Raw genomic sequence first — 22,153 nt, 5'->3', positions numbered from 1 at the left:
AATACCGCTTAATATTCTGGTCTCGGCCTTATTATGATAACACATTGTCCTCCGAAAGATAACAAAATATGTACTCGAGTTGTTTTTAGCCAAGGGTAAGAACATACGTACTACGTATTTCATCTTGCGCACTTTCCAGGGTCTATTTAACATAAACATGCCTGTTTACTTCAAGCTGTTATTTCAGACTATAAAGATATGTATTCTTCAATCGCATCTCAGAGTGCAGTGCACTGGCTTTGCAGCTAGAACACTCTCTTTCCGCAAATGTATCTGTGTAAATACATTTCCTTAAATCGAACCTCGAGGAATTGTCTTTATTATGAATTCCACAACACATGGGTGACAAATTCCAAATTTCTTTACCCGTCAGTCTGGCCTCAATAAAAGTCGAGATAGATTTGCAGGTACAGCATTAGTTATTTTATTTGACTTGCAAGCCTGATTCATTTCACAGAGGCACAGGACACAGCTAGTCTCCTACACCCCGGGAAACGAATGAACAAAGAGACAAAGGGATTTCTGCAAATACATTCAAATGGCATCAAGTTTCACATACACGATTCCCATAGGTCATCCTATACCCCTCCTGACCTGGCCATACATTCTAATTTGCTCACTTCCAATCCCTTCCTCTGGCCCCCTATTACCCAGCATCCTTTTCTCCTCCTTTGCTGGACACACCTCCTCCTTGCTTTGCCATGCGGTCTGAAATCCTTTGTCTGTGAACTCACCAGGATGAGACTGGCCTATCTCTACATTACAGTAACTAATATCTCTAAAGTAACTATTTTATATCACATTCGTCATGGGTTTCGATAGTTGCAAGCCAGGCATTTTGTGAGAAGGGAGTTGGCTACTTTTTCGAAGTTGCCACCGCCGTTGTTGCATGAAAAAAGAAAACAATTCTGTCTGAGGACAAAGTAGGGGAGGGTAGGATCTCAGACATATACGGGGAATTGATGGAAAGGGAGAGGTCCTTGGTGGAGGACATAAAACGGAAGTGGGAAGAGGAGGGGATTTGAGGCAGTGAGTTAGGCCCTGCAAAGGGTAAATTTGACCTGCTCATTCAGTTCAATTCAGTTTAATATGGCACACAGAGCGCATATGACGTGTCACAAATGAGTTGTTTTATTCTGGGGGTAGAGGATAGATGCGGTGTGCTCAAGGGGTCCACCCCATTATACCCAGATAGTCTGGGCGTGCCCAATTTTGGAGGAGGTCTTGAGTCTTCAGACTATGTTGGCGATTCTGGGGGTGAAGGTGGCGATAGTTGGGGAGAGAGGCCTGACATGTTGGCCTTTGCCTCCCTGATAGCCCGGAGACAGATCATGTTAGGGTGGCAGGACCTGGAACTGCCTCAGGTGGTGGGTGGGTGAGTAACTTGGTGGAATTCCTTCATTTGGGAAAAATGTAATTGACCATGGGGGAGGGGAATCAAAGGAGGGGTTCTTTTTGAGGTGGAGATTGTTCATTGCTTTCTTTAAGAACAAAGAACAAAAGGAATGGTAAACATCAGCTGGGGGCTTTGGGGTTGTTTTTTTTTAAACTGCGTAGTGTTTTTTTTTGTAGTTTTCTAATAATTGGAAAGTGGACACGGTTGGGACATGGAGGAGTTTGGTATTAGGACTACAATGGTTACTTATATTCGGTGCTTTGTAAATAATTTGAAAATGCCTTGAATAAAATATTTTTTTTAAAAAAAGGAATGTTACAGCTCTCAAAACGCAACACTGAGTTCAACAACTTTAGACTGTGACCTTTCTCCTCCAATTAAAAAAAAAATATCCCAAACATGTTTTGCCCCAATGCAAAAATCCTGCCTCCCACTATACCACTGGGCCATCTGTCACTTATTCTTAAAGTTTGCTACATCTTGGTTGAAAGCTCTCTTAGCTTCCATTAATCACTGACCTTTACTCCTCCACCGCTCTTATACAGTATATAATCCAACACATTTCTCCCTCTCTCTAGCTCTGAAGAGTCATATGGACTCAAAATGTTTACTCTGCTTTCTGTCCCTATGGATGCTGCTAGGCCTGCTTTTCCACCATCCTGCTGACATTGCAATTACAGATTTATTGATTGTATTAAATTCCATCACACGTGCCCTAATTACTAGTCCAGTGATAGCACTACCATGCCATTGCCTCCCCATCAAAATTCGTGACCTTATGAAACCCGCTCACCAGCCCACCATCTCAACAACTTAACACCCTCAGGAAAGCCCACACCTCAATACTGAACCATTTCAGTAAGCCACGACATAACACTAAAACCCCCAAAAGGCACCCACCACAGCAGTACCAACCTCCCCCACAACCAACAGCCCCTCACCACTGTGTGAAATCCCTACTAAAAATTCTCTCACTACAGCTATCAATCTCAAAAAGGCCACCAACACACCACAGCACTAAATTCCACCAAATAAATCAGTTACGAATGATCAATCCCTCAGAAAAAACTCCTCACAGCAAAATCCTCTTAAAACACTAACCCCTTACTATGACATTAGAGGCCCTCAAATAGCCCCTCACTCAAGTGTATAAAAACAAGGCCGAAAAACATGTGACCTTTGGTTAAGCAGTGAGGCTTCCTCCAGGCACAAGAGGCCTCGGGTTGGTACTAGATGGTTCGGCAGTGCCAGGACAGCAGCTCTCCAGGTTGCTGGAGAAAAGGAACCCCCCTTCCCAACTCCAAAGAACAGCTCCCAGGGCAAATGCAAATCCTCCCACCCTTTGACCTCCAGCCTGCCTCGCACTCGGGTCTCACAATGCACCAGGCCTTAGCACCCCCCAACCCCCGCAAACAAGATAACCCCACTGCAAAATAGCCGCCGCCAACTCCACTTGATTTGATAACCTGAAAGAATAGAAGTACAGCAATCCAGAGTCATCGTGGTTAATCACAGCCTGTTCATGCCAAGCATGATGCTGGAGCCGCCTACCATGGCTGTTCAGCCGTCTGCCACTTGGCCTTCTTCCACAACTAATCTTTTGTTATTTATTTCTAGATCCCCATCCTCAGTATTGTGAAGCCTCAAATCCTTCCTCCTACTGTTCTCTGTCACCTCCAACATTGGAAAGTATTCTAGCGGGTAAATTGTTAGAAGGTATTCTGAGGGACAGAATCTACAGGCATTTAGACAGGCAAGGGCTAATTAGGGAAAGTCAGCATGGCTTTGTAAGGGGAAAGTCATGTCTCACAAATTTGATTGAGTTTGTCGAAGGGGTAACCAAGAAGGTAGATGAGGGCAGTGCAGTCAACGCTGTCTACATGGATTTTAGCAAGGCACCGCATGGTAGGTTGTTGCAAAAGGTTAAATCTCACAGAATCCAGGGTGAGGTAGCCAATTGGATACAAAATTGGCTTGGCAACCAAAGCCAAAGGGTGGTTGTGAAGGGTTATTTTTCAAACTGGAGACCTGTGACCAGTGGTGTGCGTCAGGGATCGGTGCTGGGTCCACTGTTATCTGTGATATTTTTTAATGATTTGGATGAGAATGTAGGAGGCATGGTCAGTAAGTTTGCAGATGACAGCAAGATTGGTGGCATAGTGGATAGTGAAGAAGGTTATATAAGAATGCAACAGGATCTTGACCAATTGGGCCAGTGGGCCGATGAATGGCAGATGGAGTTTAATTTGGATAAATGTGAGGTGATGCATTTTGGTAGATCAAATCAGGGCAGGACCTACTCAGTAAATGGTTGGGGAGAGTTACAGAACAAAGAGATCTAGGGATACAGGTTCATAGCTCCTTGAAGGTGGAGTCGCAGGTGGACAGGGTGGTGAAGAATGCATTCAGCATGCTAGGTTTTATTGGTCAGAATATTGAAAACAGGAGTTGGGACGTCTTGTTGAAGTTGTACAAGACATTGGTAAGACCCCACATGGAATACTGTGTTCAGTTCTGGTCACCCTATTATAAGAAGGATGTTGGGTTTTTTTCTTTTCATGAATTTAGAGTACCCAATTCATTTTTTTCAATTAAGGGGCAATTTAATATGGCCAATCCACCTAGATTGCACATCTTTGGGTTGTGGGGGCGAAACCACGGAAACATGGGAAGAATGTGCAAACTCCACACGGACAGTGACCCAGAGCCGGGATCGGACCTGGGACCTCGGCGCCATGACGCAACAGGGCTAACCCACTGTGCCACTGTGCAGAGGGCATAAGTTTAAGCTGAGAGGGGAGAGATACAAAAGAGACCAGAGGGGAAATTTTTTCACACAAAGGGTGGTGAGCATCTGGAACGAGCTGTCAGAGGCAGTGGTAGAGGCCGGTACAATTTTTTCCTTTAAAAAAATTTAGACAGTTACATGGGCAGGGTGAGTACAGAGGGATATGGGCCAAATGCGGGCAAGTGGGACTAACTTAGTGATAGAAACTGGGCGGTATAGACAAGCTGGCCGAAGAGCCTGTTTCCATGCTCTAAGCATCTATGACTCTATTCCGAGTCCTCAAGTTGAGTCCAGGCCAAAGAAAAGTGCTGAACATGGAGATTGAGATGCCATAGTGAGAAAAGTGAAAGACAATCATCCAGAGAAAAATGAGATGTGAAAAAATGGAAAATTAACAGCAAGATAAATAAGGTATGCAAAAATGATTACACAGCAGGAGAGAAGCACAAAGGGTTTTGAGAAAAGTTTAATTTCCCACATCGACTCCATTGTCATTGTTTCAATTTGCATACTTTATTGAAAGCACACTCACACTTCAAAGCTTTAGAAGATAGAAAAGCAGCAACTTTATTATTTTTTCTCTTGACCTGAAGCAGGAAATTTAAGAACACATTTCAATCTGTAAACTTTCCTCACTGTGTAGCAAATACAAATTCAGGTTTAGCTCAGACTATATTTACTTAACGCAATTAGACATCTGGAACATAGTGACAGGCTTGTTCACCCACAGCATCCCCTCAGTAGCAAAAATAATATATTGCATACTAAAAGATTTATACAAGAACACAAGGGTTAGGAGTAGGCCATTCAGCCCTTTGAGCCTGCTCAACCATTCAATAAGACCATGCCTGATCGGATTGTGGTCTCCACCCCACTATGTTTAATGATGTAGACTCTGCTATTCTCTGCGGATAAGAATTCCAGACTAATGACCCTCAGAGAAAGAAATTCTCGCCATCTCAGTCTTAAATAGAAGACCACTAATTTTTAAACTGTGTCCCCTTGTTCTAGACTACCCAACAAGGGGAAGAATCCTCTCAGCATCCACCCTATCCAAGTTCCCTCAGAATATGTTTCAATAATTTCACTTCATGCAGCAAACTCTGATGTTGTAGGTCCAACCCTCTCAATGTTTCCTCATAAAATAATCCTTCATTCTAAGAATCAATTGAGTGAACTTTCAATGAATAATTTTAATGCAATTATATCTTTTCCTATGTCAGGAGACCAAAACTAAACATTGCATTTCAGATGCAGTCTCATTAAAGCTCTGTCCAGCTGGAGCAAAATCTCCTACTTCTATACTCATTTCCTCTGCCAACATTTCATTTGCCTTCCTAATCACTGGAATGTTGGTGTTATTGGACAAGTTCATCAGAACTCGGGAAGGGGTGAGGGACAAGATGAAATAGGATCTGGTAGCACTGGGCCAGGGTTTGGAATGAATTGAGTCTTTGAAGTTGCGGGTACTGGGGAGATAAAAATGTTCCCCGTCTGTGTTGCTTCCCTATCAATTCCTCCAAAAATTTACATTTCAAGTAAAGAGAGGACCACATACAAAGGACTTGAATCAGCATGTCTCTCAGTAACCTCAAAAGTCTATAATTTGTGTCCAAGAAATATTGAGCACCACTTGAATAGAGCCTCACTTAGCCCTGTACCTAGTGTAACTTCTGGTTTAAGATGTGTCCTTAATCTTATCAAATTGCGAATATCAAAGTGCATTTGGATCTTTTATTGTGATAATAGGTCATAATTTCCTGTTGTCGTATTTGGGCGGGTACCCCAAAGATATGCTGGGGAAATCATCTCGGAAGTTCCCATGAAAGGATTTACTAAGTAATTGGCCGGAAGAGCTCATTTCCCCAGACAATTGTGCTGGGCTGGAACCACCTGACAAAGTGATCTGAATCACTGCATTTGGATGGTTCTGACAGTTTTACACTCAGTTACTCTGAAAGAGTTAGAAGTGGAAAAAATCACTTCTAACTTCAGAGCAATATTTTAAAGACCCAGCTCTGTACGGGACACCCCAATCCCTCCTAGGGACTCACACCCCATCCCCAGACCCGCACATCATCCCCGATACCCCCCCCCCATTCACCACCAAGTACCCACTCCTGATGGAACTGTGCTTGACCCCTCTACAGAGTTGTTTCACTATTTCAGTCTCACCAGGCCTGAGTCAGGAACGTTGGGCGAGACAGGACTTTGGATTTCAGGCGAAGATAAGTAGATAAGTTGCAACTAAGTGGGAATCTGCCGGTGATTGCCACTCTGAGGAAGTAACGGGCCAATATGTCTGCCCCAATCAAGCATTGTCTTGCCAGTTGATATTTACCTACCAACACCATCTTCAGAAGTCAATGAATCCTTGATTAGATGATCTATTTTTCAGAATAAAGACCCCCACCCCCAGTGGGTTAGAATGGAGGAGGGTCTGTGCAGGGGGCCAGAGGGTGTTGTCAACAACACTGCTCCCGATGGCCCCGGATAAATATTCTGGGAGTCCAGTGGTGGTGGCAACACTGAAGATTTGTAGGCAGTTGAGGGAGCATTTTAAGTTTTGGGCAGGGTCAAGAGAGATGCCGATTAGGGGGAACCATAAGTTTGAGCCAGAATGGGAGGTTTCAGAGATGAAGAGTTGGGGAAGGTTATGGAAGACAGTCTGTGGTGGGAGGTACTCCGAAGAATTAACGCCTCAACCTTGTGCGTGAGATTGGGGCTGGCGCAGCTGAAGGTCGTGTATAGGGCGCTCCTCACGAGGGCGAGGATGAACTGACTCTTTGAGGGGGTGGAGGATGTATGTGAGCGCTGTGGGAGGAGCCCCGAAAACGATGTTCACATGTTTTGGTCCTGCTCAAGGCTGGAGGTATATTGGAGGGAGGTTTTTAAAGTCATTTCAGGGGTTGTACATGTGAGTTTGGAGCCAGGGCCCCTAGAAGCAATTTCCGGGGTGTCGGACCAGCCCGGGCTGCAGGCGGGTGCAAGGGCAGATATTTTAGCCTTCGCCTCGTTGATTGCCCGGAGGTGGGTTCTGCTGGGGTGAAGGTCATACTCGAGTAGGTGAAGCTTGAGCTGTGGGGAGGATGGAAGGATTGTACAATTCATGGGCATTGCACTTTCAAGAATTGAATGCCATCGAACATTGGTGGGGCTGAGTACATTAATTAACGGTCATCCCATAAACAATGTATGGGTGATGCTTGGGTTTATATATTGAAGGGGATGCTGTTTGGGGGATTGATACTATATTTGTTATTGTTGGTCATCTTTTGTTGTATTTGATGAAAATGTGGAAAATTAGGAGAATAAAAAAATATTTAAAAAAAAATACACAGCTAGGAAGGAATGAGACCCGAGTGGACTTTGAAAACAAGGATGAGATTTTAAAATTGAGACTTGGCTTAACCGAGTCAATGTAGGTCAGTGAACACAGGGGCAGCCTTTGAATGGGACTTGAGCCAAGTAAGGAGCAGTCTGCAAGCATAGTTTTGGTTGATCTCAAGTTTACAGAGGGTAGAATGTAGGTGGTCAGCCAGGACTGCATTGGAATAGTAAAGTCTAGAAGTACCAATGGCATGAATGAAGGTTTAAGCAATAGATAAGCTAAGGCAGGGGCAAAGTAGAGTGAAGTTCTGGAGGAAGAAATGGGTAGTTGAGTGACGCCACAAAAGTGCGGTCAGAAGCTCATTTTGGGATTAAATGACACCAAGGTTGTGAATAGTCTGGTTTAGACGCAGTTAGTTACCACCAAGAGGGATAGTGTTGATTGCCCTGGAATGGAGTGTGGAGCGGAGGCCCAAGATAATGGCTTCAGTCTTCCCAAGTTTTACTGGAGGAAATTTCTGCTCATTCCATACTGGATGTCAGATTTACAGTCTGATAATTTAGCAACAGTGTGGTCTTCGAGAATTGGCAGCATACAAGTGAAAACTAATGCTATTCTTCAGGATGATGTCGCTGAGGAGCAGCATGTGGATCAGAAATAGGAGGGGGTCAAGGAAAAGACATTGGGGGACACCAGAGGTAATGGCACCAGAAGAAGAAACATTGCAAGTAATAAACTATTGCAAGTAATAATGTGGCTACCAGTAAACAGATCTGAATGAAAGCAGATGAGGGCAGCCCAACCAAGCTAAAAGATAGTGGAGAGGTTTTGAAGGGGGATGGCATGGTCAGTAGTGCCAAAGGCTGCAGTCAGGTTGAGAAGGACAAGGAGGGGCAGATAATCTTTATCCCAGTTACACAGGATGTCATTTTGTGCCTTTGATAAAGGACATTCCGACATCGTGGTCAAGGCCAATACGTGATTGAAGGGATTCAAACATGGAATTCTAAGAACGATAGGCATGGTTTTGGGAGACAAGAACACCTTCAAGGACTTAAGAGGAAAGAGAGGTTCAAGGTGGGGTATTATCTTGCATGTACAGTGGGACCAGGAGTTGGCCTTTTAAAGAGAGAGGGATGACTGCAGAGATTGAAAGGAGAGAGGAACAGTGCTTGAAAAGAGATAACGGTTACTAATATTAGCTAACATGAGGACCAGGAGCTTTGAGCTTCGAGGGGGCATCAGGGGGTGATAGGAGAAAAAGTAGAAAGAGAAAATTGGAGAATGAAAAAAAGTCATTTGAAAGCATATCTATATCTCCCAAACAACTGGATGTAACTGTGCCCTGGATGTTAGCCCTATTAACATAGGAGGCAGTGGTGTAGTGTATTGTCACTGGACTAGTAATCCAGAGACCCTGGGTAATGCTCTGGGAACATGGGTTTGACTCCCACCAGGGCGGATGGTGGAATTTGAATTACATTTTTTTAAAAAATCTGGAATTAAATGTCTAACAGCGACCATGAAACCATTGTTGATTATTGTAAAACCCCATCTGGTTCACTAATGTCCTTTAGTAAAGGAAATATGCCATCCTCACTTGGTCTGACCTACATGTGACTCCAGACCCACAGCAATGTTGTTAACTCTTAAATGCTCTCAGGAATGGGCAACATGCGATGCCCACATCCCATGAACAAATAAATTTTTGTAACAGATCTGAAGACAGTGATTATGCCCAATAGCCAAATGTTTTTAAACTGCAATCAGGGGCTTTAGGCACTTCTTTACCACAGATGCAACAAATAATTTACAAGAATAAACAAAAAAGATGACGCTGTTTTTAAAATAATACTACTCAGAAATCACAAAGTGTTTAGAAACAGATTATATAATGAAAACATTGTAAAAATAAAAACTCCTAATTATCAATCTTTACAACTGAAGAAGCTGCCAGATTTTCCTTGAAGACAATTTAGTGTAAGTTTGATTAAATTGATAGCAATCTTGCCTGCCAGGTTATACATTCATATCCTGTACAGGTTTGAGCACATAATTTAGGCTGACCTCTGGCAGTAACAAGTCCATACAACATTTTCATTAGTGTTGCTGCTTGGATGAGAAGTTAAAGCAAAGCCTCATGTGCTCAGGTGTATGATGAAGGATTCTATTGGGCTCCAGAAGTTAGAGCAGGGAGTTCTTCCAGTTTCCAGGGCAATATTTCTCCCTCAACCATGACCACCAAAAGCAGATTAGTTGATCCAAAAGTAAAAATTGTAATTTCCAGAATCACATTGAGCCACTGCATTCCAATAGTATCTTTTTAAAAAAAGGTCTCATCTAATTAGTATATTTACACTAGTGGAGGCAAGGGGCGGGACTAATTTTGGAAAGATAAAACTTAGAAGAAAAATGCTGCATTTTGACATAACTGTAGTCAATCTGGAAAATAATGCACATAATTGATCTCAAAGTCCACTGAATCTTCACAAGTATAGTTCTCTGGTTGAAAATAGATATCTGTATCAAAGAACACAATTTCTCTCAAATGGATATTTTCACCTAAACTGGAGGGGCACCGGGAGATTTGCTAATGTGATTTGGGAGGGTTTAAACTAGTATGGCAGGGGGTTGCGAACCGGAGCAGCAGGCCCGCAAGTATAGAGATTGGGTAAGAGCTTGGGACTAAGACAAATATAGCAAAGAAGGAGAGCAAGCAGAGGGAAGTCGCTGATCTCAGTGGGTCTGAAGGTATCGAGAGTGTTTGCTTCAATTTAAGTATAACAGGTAAAACAGATTAACTTAGAGCTTGGATTAATGTGGGGAATTATGATATTGTTGCTGTTACGAACACATGGCTGAAGGAGGGACAGGACTGGCAGCTTAACATTCCGGGGTATTGATGTCTAGATGAGACGCAGGGGTAGCAGAAAGGGTGGGAGAGTTGCATTACTGCTAGGGAACATATCAGCTGTGATGAGGGAGAATATCTTTGAGGGATCCTGCATTATGAGTAGAGCTCACAAATAGGAAGGGTGCAAGCACAATGTTGGGGTTGTACTATAGGAATCCCAACAGCCAGCAGGATACAGAGGAACAGGTATGTAGTCAGATTCTGGAAAGATGTGAAAATAGCAGGGTTGTTGCGGTGGGGGTTTTTAATTTCCCCCATAGTGACTGGGACTTCCTTAGTGCCAGGGATTTGGATGGAGAGTAATTTGTTAGGTGTGTCCAAGAGGGTTGTTTGAAACACAATGTCCATAGTCAAACCAGGGAAGGGGCCTTGCTGGACTTAGTATTGGGAAATGAGCCAGGCCAGGTAACCAAAGTGTCAATAGTGGAACATTTTGGGAATAGTGATCATAATTCCATAAGTTTTCGAAAAGTCATGTATAAGGACAAGAGTGGTCCTCGAGTGAGGGTGCTAAATTGGGGGAGGGCTAACTACAACAGAATTCGGCAAAAGCTGGAAAATGTGGATTGAAGCGGCTTTTTGAGGGTAAATCCACATTGATATGTGGGAGTCTTTTAAAGACCAGTTGATTAGAGTGCAGGACAGGTACGACGTCCCTGTGAAAATGAAGGACAGGATCAGGGAACCATGGATGAAAGGGGAAATTGAGAGATTAGTTTTTTAAAAAAGGAGGCATACATAAAGTCTAGCCATCTAAAAACAAGCAAAGCATTTGGAAAATATGGGGAAAGTAGGGACAAGCTCAAATGGGGAGTTAGGAGGGCTAAAAGAGGCCATGAAATGTCATTGGCAAGCAGGGACAAGGAACATTCAAGGCCTTTTATACATATATAAGGAGCATGAGGGTAGCTGGGGAAAGAGTAGGTCCACTCAAGGACAAAGGTATGCATGGAGTCAGAGGAAGTGGGTGAGATCCTTAATAAGTATTCACCAAGGTGAGGGACATGAAGAATGTTGAGGTTAGGGATGGGTGTGTGAACACTCTAGGACATGTCAGCATAATGAAAGATGAAGCGTTGGATTTCTTAAAATGCATTAAGGTAGACAAGTACCCTGGGCCGAATGCAATATATCCCAGGTTACTGTGGGAGGCAAGAGAGGATATAGCTGGGGCCTTAACAGATATCTTTCCATCATCTTTGACCACAGGCGAGGTTCCAGAGGACTGGAGAATAGCCAATGTTGACCCTTTGTTTAAGAAGGGAAGCAGGGATAATCTAGGTAATTATAGACCGTTGAGCCTTACTTCAGTGGTGGGGAAGCTGTTGGAAAAGATACTGAGGGACAGGATTTATTCACATTTGGAAGCAAATGGACTTGTTGGTGATCGGCAACATGGTTTTGTGCGAGAAAGATCATGTCTTACCAACTTGGTAGAGTTTGTTGAGGAGGTGACAAAATTAATTGATGTGGGAAAGGCTGTGTCTGTCGTCTACATAGACTTTAATACGGCGTTTGACAAGGTCCTTTATGGCAGACTGGCATAAAAGGTAAAGTCGCATGGGATTCGGGGTGTGCTAACTAGATGGATAAAGAACTGGCAACAAGAGACAGAGAATAAAAGTGGGAGGGAGTTTTTCATGAATGGTGATCTGTAACTGGTAGTGTTCTATAGGGATCAGCGCTGGGATCACTGTTTGCAAATGATCTGGAGGAAAATGTAGATGGTCTGATTATCAAGATTGCAGATCAGACTAAGATAGGTGGAGTTGCAGATAGTGAAGGTGACTGTCACAGAATACAGCAGAATATAGATAGATTGAAGAGTTGGGCAGAGAAATGGCAGATGCCGTTCAATCGGACAAATGCGAGGTGATGCATTTTGGAAGATCAAATTCAGGTGTGAATTATACAGTAAATGACAGAGCCCTTAGGAGCATTGACATACAGAGGGATCTGGCGTTCAGGTCCATAGTTCCATGAAAATATCAATGCAGGCAGATAAGGTGGTCAAGAAGGCATACAGCATACTTCCTTTCATCGGCCAGGGCATTGAGTACAAGCGTTGCCAGGTCATGTTACAGTTGTATAAAACTTTAGTTAGGCAACATTTGAAATATTCAGTGCAGTTCTCGTTGCCACACTACCAGAAGGACGTGGATGCTTTGGAGAGAGTGCAAAGAAGGTTGACCAGGATGTTGCCCAGTTTGGAGGGTGTCAGCTATGAGGAGAGATTGAATAAACGCGGATTGTTTTTGTTGGAAAGACGAAGGCTAAGGGGAGACCTGATTGAGGTCTACAAAATTACAAGAGATATAGACAGTGTGAAAAATCAGAAGCTTTTTCCCCAGGGTGAAATACTCAATTACAAGGGGGCACAGGTTCCACGTGAGAGGGGGAAAGTTTTGGGGAGATGTGCGGGGAAAGTTTTTCACACAGAGGGTGGTGGATGCCTGGGACGTATTGCCAGTGGAGGTGGTGGAGGCAGGCACAATAGCAACGTTTAAGATGTATCTTGACAGACACATGAACGGGCGGGGAATGGAGGAATACAGATCATTTGGGCAATTAGTAGGTGGTCTAAATAAGGAATCTGGATCAGCACAGGTTTGGTGGGCCTAAGGGCTTGTTCCTGTGCTGTAAAGTTCTTTGTAACTTTTCCCAGTAGTATGTCATTCATTATATGACCATATATAAAGGATATGAAATAGTACCAAGTTTATATTTTATATCACTCAGTAAATGCCTTTTCAAATTCTATAGCACATGGACATATTCTTCAGCACACCAGTAAAAATTCAAAGCAGACACTGAAACAAAATAAACTCGGACAGAAAGCTGTGTACTACATCAAGTCTACCCATAAAGATCAGATGTACCCTACTTAAGTTCATTAGATGGGGTTTTACCTTTACAATAGTCAGCAGGATCTTCTTGCTCTTCATCGTCAGATCCAAGGATTTCCTCCTCAGGTTCTGGAGGAACAGGCTCTGGTAGAGGCGGTGGAGGAGGAGGAGGGGGAGCCACAGGAGCTTTCTGTTGAGCCTCAGGCCTTGAGAAGAGAAAAATGAGGAAGAACTGTTTAAAATGTGCAAGAAAAGTTACAATGTTTTATTAATCTGTGATTTAGAAGGAAATAAACCGTGAAAGGATACAATCATTTTGATTGCTCACCTTCAATATTAGAATAAAACCAGTCAATTCGAAAATCCTTTATATGTGATTTATCATATAAAACTTTTAGAATTTTAGATCCTATATTGGTTCAGTGTTAAATTCACCACCTTGCGGATACAGAGGCATACAAACCAGGTGAGTCCTAAATCGCTGGATTATGCTGTTTAAATTGATGGACACCTATGGCAGAAAGATACAATAGCAGACATCAGCAATCCCAAGCTGGGAAAAGTACATCCGTGTTTATTTCCCCGATTCAGAGACCATTTTTGAGAAAGTCACCTATATATGCTTACTTACATCAATTGAATCAGGTTCAGTGATGGCACAATAACAGAAGAGCCTAGCAACATGATTGTTTGCATTCACACATTAAGAACAGCACAGCACCTAGGTGGCCACCATGAGCCCATACCCCAACACGAGTTGCTGCCTTAAAGAGTGGAAAATGCAGGATAAATTGACATGATAAAAATATCATACTCATAAGATAGCAAAATCTCAAGTGACGTTTTCTGGTATTGTACAGCAAAAAGAGCACAACACAAAGGTGGATTCTTGCCAGCAAGAAATGAATACGTTTGTCCTTTAACAAGAATCAATCCTGGAAACCCAAACTTCTTCAAGTGATCAACTACTGAATTACATTCAACATTATCACGGAAATTTCAATAAAAGTGGGAAGCATGTGAAACTTTCATGTAACCGCATTTTAGGCATTTATCCCTCCTTTGAGAAGGAGTTCGAGAAATTTGAGAAGAGGTTGTAAGAAAGTAGATTTTGAATGCGCGAAGGTAAGTAGGAATTGTTTACTGAGTAAATAAACATGGTTTTACATACAGCAAAATTGACTATTTGGGAAGAAGTCCTGTCACAACGAATTCAGTGGTGGCATTCCAAACAAGTAAAGGCAATATTGGTGATGAGATCAGAGATAAAATATTAACAAGTCACAGAAGTGTATTGACACAACATTGAAAGAATACTAGCTTAAGTGCTATTTTTCCAATAGCATATGGGCACCAATATACGAACAATTATGTTTCAACACTTCTGTCATTGAGAGAGGCCTAAGAAATATGCTGAGCCATGTTTAGCTGAACCCTTCTCAATTGATAAACAGTAATTGTGTTTAGAGGAATTAAAAATTATCAAAGTCTTTAGAGCAGAGAGAGAAGGGAAAAGGAAGAAAATGATATTCCTTTAGGGTGCACAATCAAATTTGTACATTTGTCGTCTGAAATGTCAAATATTTCAATCTTTGACACTATGAAAAAATGTGATAGATGTTCGCAGCTCACATAGATGAGTTGCATACAGGAACGCTATCAGGGTTCCAAATTTAACTTAATGAAAATTGACTTCAAGGGAGATTCACCACAGGTCAGAGTGAAAAATCAGCTGTCTCCTATGTTGCTCTCCATAAGACCTTTTAAATCAGAGAATGCTACTTTTTTTTAAAATAAGGTTTGCCAGCCTCTTCAATCCCACCATTTGTAAGCTGTAGCTGAAGGCAAGATCAATGGTGTACACTTGACTTCCTGATTCCTATAGCCACTTTTACAAAAAATAAGTGCATAAGTATAAAAAGCTTTAAGCCAAAATTTCAATCTCCACACAAGGCATTGTGCTCTGCATCTCTCTGCTTCAGTGCCGGAACTCTGATGCTCCATCATTATATAATATCAATAACCATAAAGGAAGAAGATGAATCTTTTAAGCAATAACAAAAGGATGTCCACTTTTGGTACCTGCTAGCATTAACAATCTTGATGTGTAACAGCACAGTCAATGGTTCCCATAGAGACAGATATTGCTCTTACGAATAACTGCTCAGGGAATGATCACCAATATGTTTTTCACTGCCAGTGCAACAGTAAAACAAGATACTGCAAAACCAAGAATTTAATAATGCCGGCCACAGGCATTAATTCTTTTCAAAAATCTAATTCAATTTTCCATTTCGGCTGGAATGTTGCAATAAATGCCATCATTTTTGCAAGTGTATCCATTTACACACTTCATTTTCCAAGAGCTATTTTGCATGACTAACACACATCAATTCTACACCAATATTAATTTCATAAAAATAGTCCCTGTAAGCTTCTGGCTGCAATAGTTTAAAATAAAGTAATATGAAAATGTCACCTTTGTGAAAAGGTTCCATACATACAACTAATCTTTTTGCTACCAATTGGTCAAATGACAGAGCAGGAAAAATATATACAGGATTGCTTTTTAACATTATTTACTGCATTTTAACAAAGCCCTAAGGTGCTTTTAATTAAATTTCAATATTCACATTATGAACTCATCTGTATCTGCATCTTACAAAGCTTTGACCTCAGATTGCACTCGCATGTTATCAGCTGAACCATAGCTGAGATTACAATGAGCTGAGCATATGACCTGTAAACAGAAAGAAATAAAAAGATCTCCATACGCAATGTTGACTCGATGACCAATATGGTCCCAAAAGTAGAAATATTTATTCATGTAGATTTTTCTGACATAAAAACTGTAATGTAAACATCAGTGCACCAAAATGCAATGTGGCTAAGTAAAGGCAGAAGCAAGTTCGGGATTGTTCAGTTTCCATTCTGAACTGTAGCTAATATGGAGTTACTGAGCAATGGCTGTGCAGAGCTGTGAAAGAGTGAAGCAAATATTGGAGTATGCTAATACCTGGCAAGTGCCTGGCAATCAGCTGGAGGACACTAGTATTCTCTGAAGACTGGCAGTTAAGTCATTTTAAAAATAAATTTAGTGTACCCAATTCATTTCTTCCAATTAAGGGGCAATTTAGCATGGCCAATCCACCTACCCTGCACATCTTTGGGTTGTGGGGGCGAAACCCACGCAGACACGGGGAGAATGTGCAAACTCCACACGGACAGCGACCCAGAGCCGGGATCGAACCTGGGACCTCGGCGCCGTGAGGCTGCAGGGCGAACCCACTGCGCTACCATGCTGCCCACAGTTAAGTCATTTTTAACTGACAAAGAAATGGTTATAAAAATTAGTGACATACTCCATTTGAAACAAATCAACAAAATAATATGAAAAATCTATGTTCTCAGACTTGCTGTTTTAGATATTATCGGAAAAAATATCATATGCAGTATAAGCTTTACTCAAATACTCAGACATACAAAATAAAATTAGTACTTATATTTTCAGTGCATCATAAGTTAAGCTTGATTTGTATGATTTTAATATTTATATTCATTGTTTTTCTAAGTTCATATTAACCATGTTGTCAAACTCCAAATTTGATGTTTAAAACTACAGATTATCTTTGGCAGAATGCTTTGAATAAAGGGTAATCTAACAAGACATCAGGATTGTTTTTAAAAAAGCAACTTTCGGTATGTCCTGCAATCCTGATTCACATGAAAATACATGTGCTGAGATGTTACATAAAGCCATAAGCACAAATTAAGATGCTGCCTGCAGCTACACCTCCCAGAGAATCTGTACTTGAATGAATCTTGTGAATTACCTCAGTGTTCTACGCCTACAGCTATATTCTTGAATTCTTGCAAAAATATGGGTTTGTACTGTACCAAATATTTCTGTACTGGGATCTTCCTCAAATATTTGGACAGGATATTGCAACTCTAGTCATGCTACTATTGACATTACTGATGTGGATTGCAAATCTAATACAGTAATGCATTGACCATCCGCTAAACAAGCCCCATCACATCTATTTAACATTTACGTGCCCAACAGCTATGGCAAAAACAAAGGCAATAAAGCATACTTCAGTGCTGGCTCAGTTATTCAATCGCAGCAGCAAAGAAATATGTTTTACTTATTCAGGTCTGTGTTAAACACCAAAGAAGCCAAAATATCTACTTAAAATCACACTTGGGATGTGGATGTCAATGACATGACCAGTAGTTATTGCCCATGGCCATTAACAGAGTGACTTGGTAGGCCATTTTAGGAATCAATTAGGAGTTGTCCATATTGTTGTGGGGCTAGAGTAATATTTAGGCCAGAATGGATAATGTCCGCATATTTCCTTCCCAAAAGGACATGAATAAATTAGTTTACCTGTACCAGTGTTTTATTTCTAGATTTGCAAATCCAAATGGAAATTCTCAAACTGCCATGATGGGACTTCAAATTTATTTTGTTGGATTGGCGCAGGCCTCAAGATTACACACACACAGTAGCATTTCAAAAATGCTTGTATACCATATTCTGTCACCATTGCCAATAGAGAGGAGTAAGCTGAATATTCAGTACTGAGTACATTACCCAGGCAGAGGGCAAAAAGTGACAGTGGGCCAAAAGCACTGACAAAAATCATACATATACGATATCTGTCGTTTCATAATAGGCATTGTGTATGGCAATCTTTCTATTTATCTCTGTTGAACAGGGGTACGTGCACATGTAGAAAAATAAGACTGTTTAGTGCAGGGGTCCTGTGGAACCCCGCCTCCAAGAGGTATGGTGGTGGTTTTGGGGGGGGGGGGGAAAGAGAGAGAGAGAGAGAGAGAGCGAGAGTGAGAGAGGAGAGGGGAGAGTCGTACCTGCAGGAGGGTGGAGGAGGAAGAGCAGGACCTGCAGGGGTGGAAGAGTGGGACCTGCGGGTGGTGGTGGTTTGGGGGGGGGGGAGCAGTAGGATGCAAAGCCACGGGGAAAGAAAGTGTGACCTGTAATGGGGGGGGGGGGGGGGGGGAGAGAGAGAGAGAGAAGAGAACGTACGGCTTGCGAGATGGGGCGGAGGAGCGCAGCGTGCAAAGGGGAGAGAGAAGAGCATGTGGCCTGCACGATGGGGGGAGACTGATAACTGGGCCTAGAGTCAGGAGAGGAGTAGTCAGGCCTTGAAGGGAGGCGAAATACCCAGAGAGAGACAGAGGCCAGAGAGGCGAGAGCGCCCGAGAGGCGAGAGAGCCAGAGGGGCAAGAGAGCTAGAGGGGCGAGAGAGCCAGAGGGGCAAGAGAGCCAGAGGGGCGAGAGAGCCAGAGGGGCGAGAGAGAGCCAGAGAGGCGAGAGAGAGCAGAGAGAGCCAGAGAGAGCAGAGAGAGCCAGAGAGGCCAGAGAGAGCCAGAGAGGCCAGAGAGAGCCAGAGAGGCGAGAGAGGCGAGAGAGTCAGAGTGGCAAGAGAGTCAGAGAGCCAGAGAGGCGAGAGAGCCAGAGAGGCGAGAGAGCCAGAGAGGTGAGAGAGCCAGAGAGGCGAGAGAGCCAAAGAGGCGAGTGAGTGACAAGAGTCTGAGTAAATGTATGACGAGAGTGAGTGAGATGAGAGAGAACAGAATGAGAAAGGAGTGTATGTGAGAGAGGAAGTGTGAGGGGAAGTGGACAGCACGGTAGCATAGTGGTTAGCACTGTGTCATCACAGCGCCCAGGTCCCAGGTTCGATTCCCCGCTGGGTCACTGTCTGTGCAGAGTCTGCACGTTCTCCCTGTATCTGCGCGGGTTTCCTCCGGGTGCTCCGGTTTCCTCCCACAGTCCAAGACGTGCAGGTTAGGTGGATTGGCTATGCTAAATTGCCCTGAGTGTCCAAAATGGTTAGTAGAGGTTATTGGGTTAGGGGGATCGGTGGAAGTGAGGTCTTTAATGGGTCGGTGCTGACTCGATAGGCCGAATGGCTTCCTTCTGCACTGTATGTTCTATGTTCTTGTTCTATGTGACAGTGAGTGAGTGCGTGAAATGAGTGAGTGAGTGCGCGAAATGAGAGTGTGCGAGTGCGTGAAATATGAGAGATGAGTAAGAGGAGTGTGGGAAATGAGTGTGTTTGTATGTGTGGGGGAATGAGATTGAGTGAGCGCGAAAAGGGAGGGAGCGCGAAAAGGGAGGCAGCGCGAAAAGGGAGGCAGCGCGAAAAGGGAGGGAGCGCGAAAAGGGCGGGAGCGCGAAAAGGGCGGGAGCGCGAAAAGGGCGGGAGCGCGAAAAGGGCGGGAGTGCGAAAAGGGCGGGAGCGCGAAAAGGGAGGGAGCGCGAAAAGGGAGGGAGCGAGAATAGGGAGGGAGCGAGAATAGGGGGGGAGCGAGAAAAGGGGGGGAGCGAGAAAAGGGAGGGAGCGAGAAAAGGGAGGGAGCGAGAAAAGGGAGGGAGCGAGAAAAGGGAGGGAGCGAGAAAAGGGAGGGAGCGAGAAAAGGGAGGGAGCGAGACAAGGGAGGGAGCGAGACAAGGGAGGGAGCGAGAAAAGGGAGGGAGCGAGAAAAGGGAGGGAGCGAGACAAGGGAGGGAGCGAGACAAGGGAGGGAGCGAGAAAAGGGAGGGAGCGAGACAAGGGAGGGAGCTAGAAAAGGGAGGGAAGGTGCGAGAAAAGGGAGAGGGAGCGAGAAAAGGGAGGGAGGGAGCGAGAAAAGGGAGGGAGGGAGCGAGAAAAGGGAGGGTGCGAGGAAAGGGATCGAGTGAGAAAAGGGAGGGAGCGAGAAAAGAGATCGAGTGAGAGAAGGGATCAAGCAAGAGAAGAGATCGATCAAGGGACGAGAGCGAGCGAGGGATGAGAGCGAGCGAGAGACGTGAGCGAGCGAGAGACGAGAGCGAGCAAGACACGAGAACGAGCAAGACACGAGAGCGAGCGAGAGAGCGAGCGAGACGAGAGCGAACGAGAGTGAGCGAGAGAGCGAGCGAGACGAGAGTGAGCGAGAGCGAGCGAGAGAGCGAGCGAGAGAGCGAGCGAGCGAGCGAGACGAGAGCGAGCGAGACGAGAGCGAGCGAGACGAGAGTGAGCGAGAGCGAGCGAGACACGAGAGCGAGCGAGACGAGAGTGAGCGAGAGCGAGCGAGAGAGCGAGCGAGAGAGCGAGCGAGCGAGACGAGAGCGAGCGAGACGAGAGCGAGCGAGACGAGAGTGAGCGAGAGCGAGCGAGACACGAGAGCGAGCGAGAGAGCGAGCAAGACGAGAGCGAGCGAGACGAGAGTGAGCGAGACGAGAGTGAGCGAGAGCGAGCGAGACACGAGAGCGAGCGAGAGAGCGAGCGAGACGAGAGCGAGCGAGACGAGAGTGAGCGAGAGCGAACGAGAGACGAGAGCGAGCGAGCAGAGAATGAGAAGAGAGCGAGAGGTGAACGAGAGATAAGTCTGAGTAACTGAGTGATGAGAGAGAGTGATGAGAAGAGAATGAGAGAAAGAGAGGAATGTGAGAGAAAGTGTGGGGCAGTGAGTGTGTGTGAAATTAGAGTGTGCAAGTGTATGAAGGATGAATGAGTATAAGAGATAGTGAGTGAGTGAGTGAAATGCATGAGTGAGGTGAGTGTGTTTGTGTGTGGGGGGGGGGGGAATGAGAGTGTACTTGTAAAATAAGAGTGCCTGAGAGATGAATGAGTGCAAGAGATGAGAGCAAGTGCGAGTGACAGTGTGTGTGAGATGAGAGTGAGTGAGCTGAGTGTGAGTAAGGAATGTTAGTGTGTGAGAGATGCGAGAAGTGTGTGAGACGCGAGTGAGTGTGTGTGCGTGAGAGAGATGAGAGTGAGCGAGTGCGTGTGTGTGAGCGAGAGATGATAAGGAGTATGTGTGAAAGTATGAGATGTATGAGATGAGAGTGTGAATGTGAGAGGTGTGAGTGAGTGTGTGTATGTGATGAGAATGAATGAGTGTGTGCGCTTGAGATAAGAGTGAGTATACACACATGAGATGAGCGTGAATGTGCTGTGATGAATGTAGGAATTTCAGATACATTGTATTATATGTAGTTGGTGTGATACGGGTAAAAGCCTGGGTTAGTACATGACTGCTACAGTTATGATTTTTAAAAACCTGATTTGAAAGGCAGCAGATGTTTTGGAGACAGAGATACAGTTAAAGCATTGTAAAAGTTGGGCAAATGGAATTTTGTTTATCTCAAGAGTGCTCTGAGTAGTAGATAGTTAGAGACACTGTGGTTAGCTTAGTTAAGATGATGTTGTTATTGGAATGAGCCAGGGGCTGAAGCAGTCATGTGTTCAGTTTTCAGTTTTGAAATCCAGCTTTAGATTGGGATGTGGACAGACAAGCAGCTTCTCTGAAAACAGTGAGTTTTGATCTGTCTGTGAACAGGACATGAACCACTTCTCAAATGCTAGGAGGTTAAACAGTAGTTTGAGACTGGCAAGCTGGTTCTTGAAGGATATCTCTTTCTCAAAGCAGGGTATCCAAGACATTTATATTTAGCAAGTATTCCTGGGTCTGGTAACTGCATTTAAAAGTGGATTTTGACCCGAGATGGGTTTTGTTTGAGTGGAGCTAAAGATAGCAGTTAGGAGTTGTTCATTGTATTGTTAAGCATTGTTTAACTGGTAATTGTAAGCCAATGTCTTTACGATGTGTTATTAATAATATTTGTTTCAATATACCATGTTCTTATTCGTGCATGGAATTACACATGGAGCGAAGTATCCTTTCCTCACAGTCTTAAAAATTAATTAAAATATTGAGGTTTCTGTCCGGTATCCTAGCAGCGGTTGGGGTCTGATCCAGGATCGTAATAGTGTGTGCGTGTGAGACGTGTGTGTGAGAGAGAGATTAGAATGAGAGAGTGAGTATGTACGTGTGAGGGATACAAGAGTGAATGTGAGGGATACAAGAGTGAGTATGTGGGGGA

At 43.8% G+C, this 22,153-nt stretch overlaps 1 protein-coding gene across 7 annotated transcripts in view; it reads right to left on the bottom strand.

The window, feature by feature from the left end:
* Positions 1-22,153, bottom strand: part of srpk2 (SRSF protein kinase 2) — a 366,377-nt gene that overhangs the window by 127,808 nt on the left and 216,416 nt on the right. For all 7 annotated transcript variants that reach the window (XM_072471289.1, XM_072471294.1, XM_072471293.1 and 4 more), the window contains one exon: positions 13,339-13,481. In XM_072471289.1, the coding sequence (XP_072327390.1) occupies positions 13,339-13,481 (143 nt within the window). The remainder of the gene's footprint in view (positions 1-13,338; positions 13,482-22,153) is intronic.

Source organism: Scyliorhinus torazame, chromosome 13 (genome assembly GCF_047496885.1).
Source record: "Scyliorhinus torazame isolate Kashiwa2021f chromosome 13, sScyTor2.1, whole genome shotgun sequence".
Lineage (NCBI taxonomy): Eukaryota > Metazoa > Chordata > Chondrichthyes > Carcharhiniformes > Scyliorhinidae > Scyliorhinus > Scyliorhinus torazame.
This window is presented reverse-complemented; position numbering and strand designations above follow the sequence as displayed.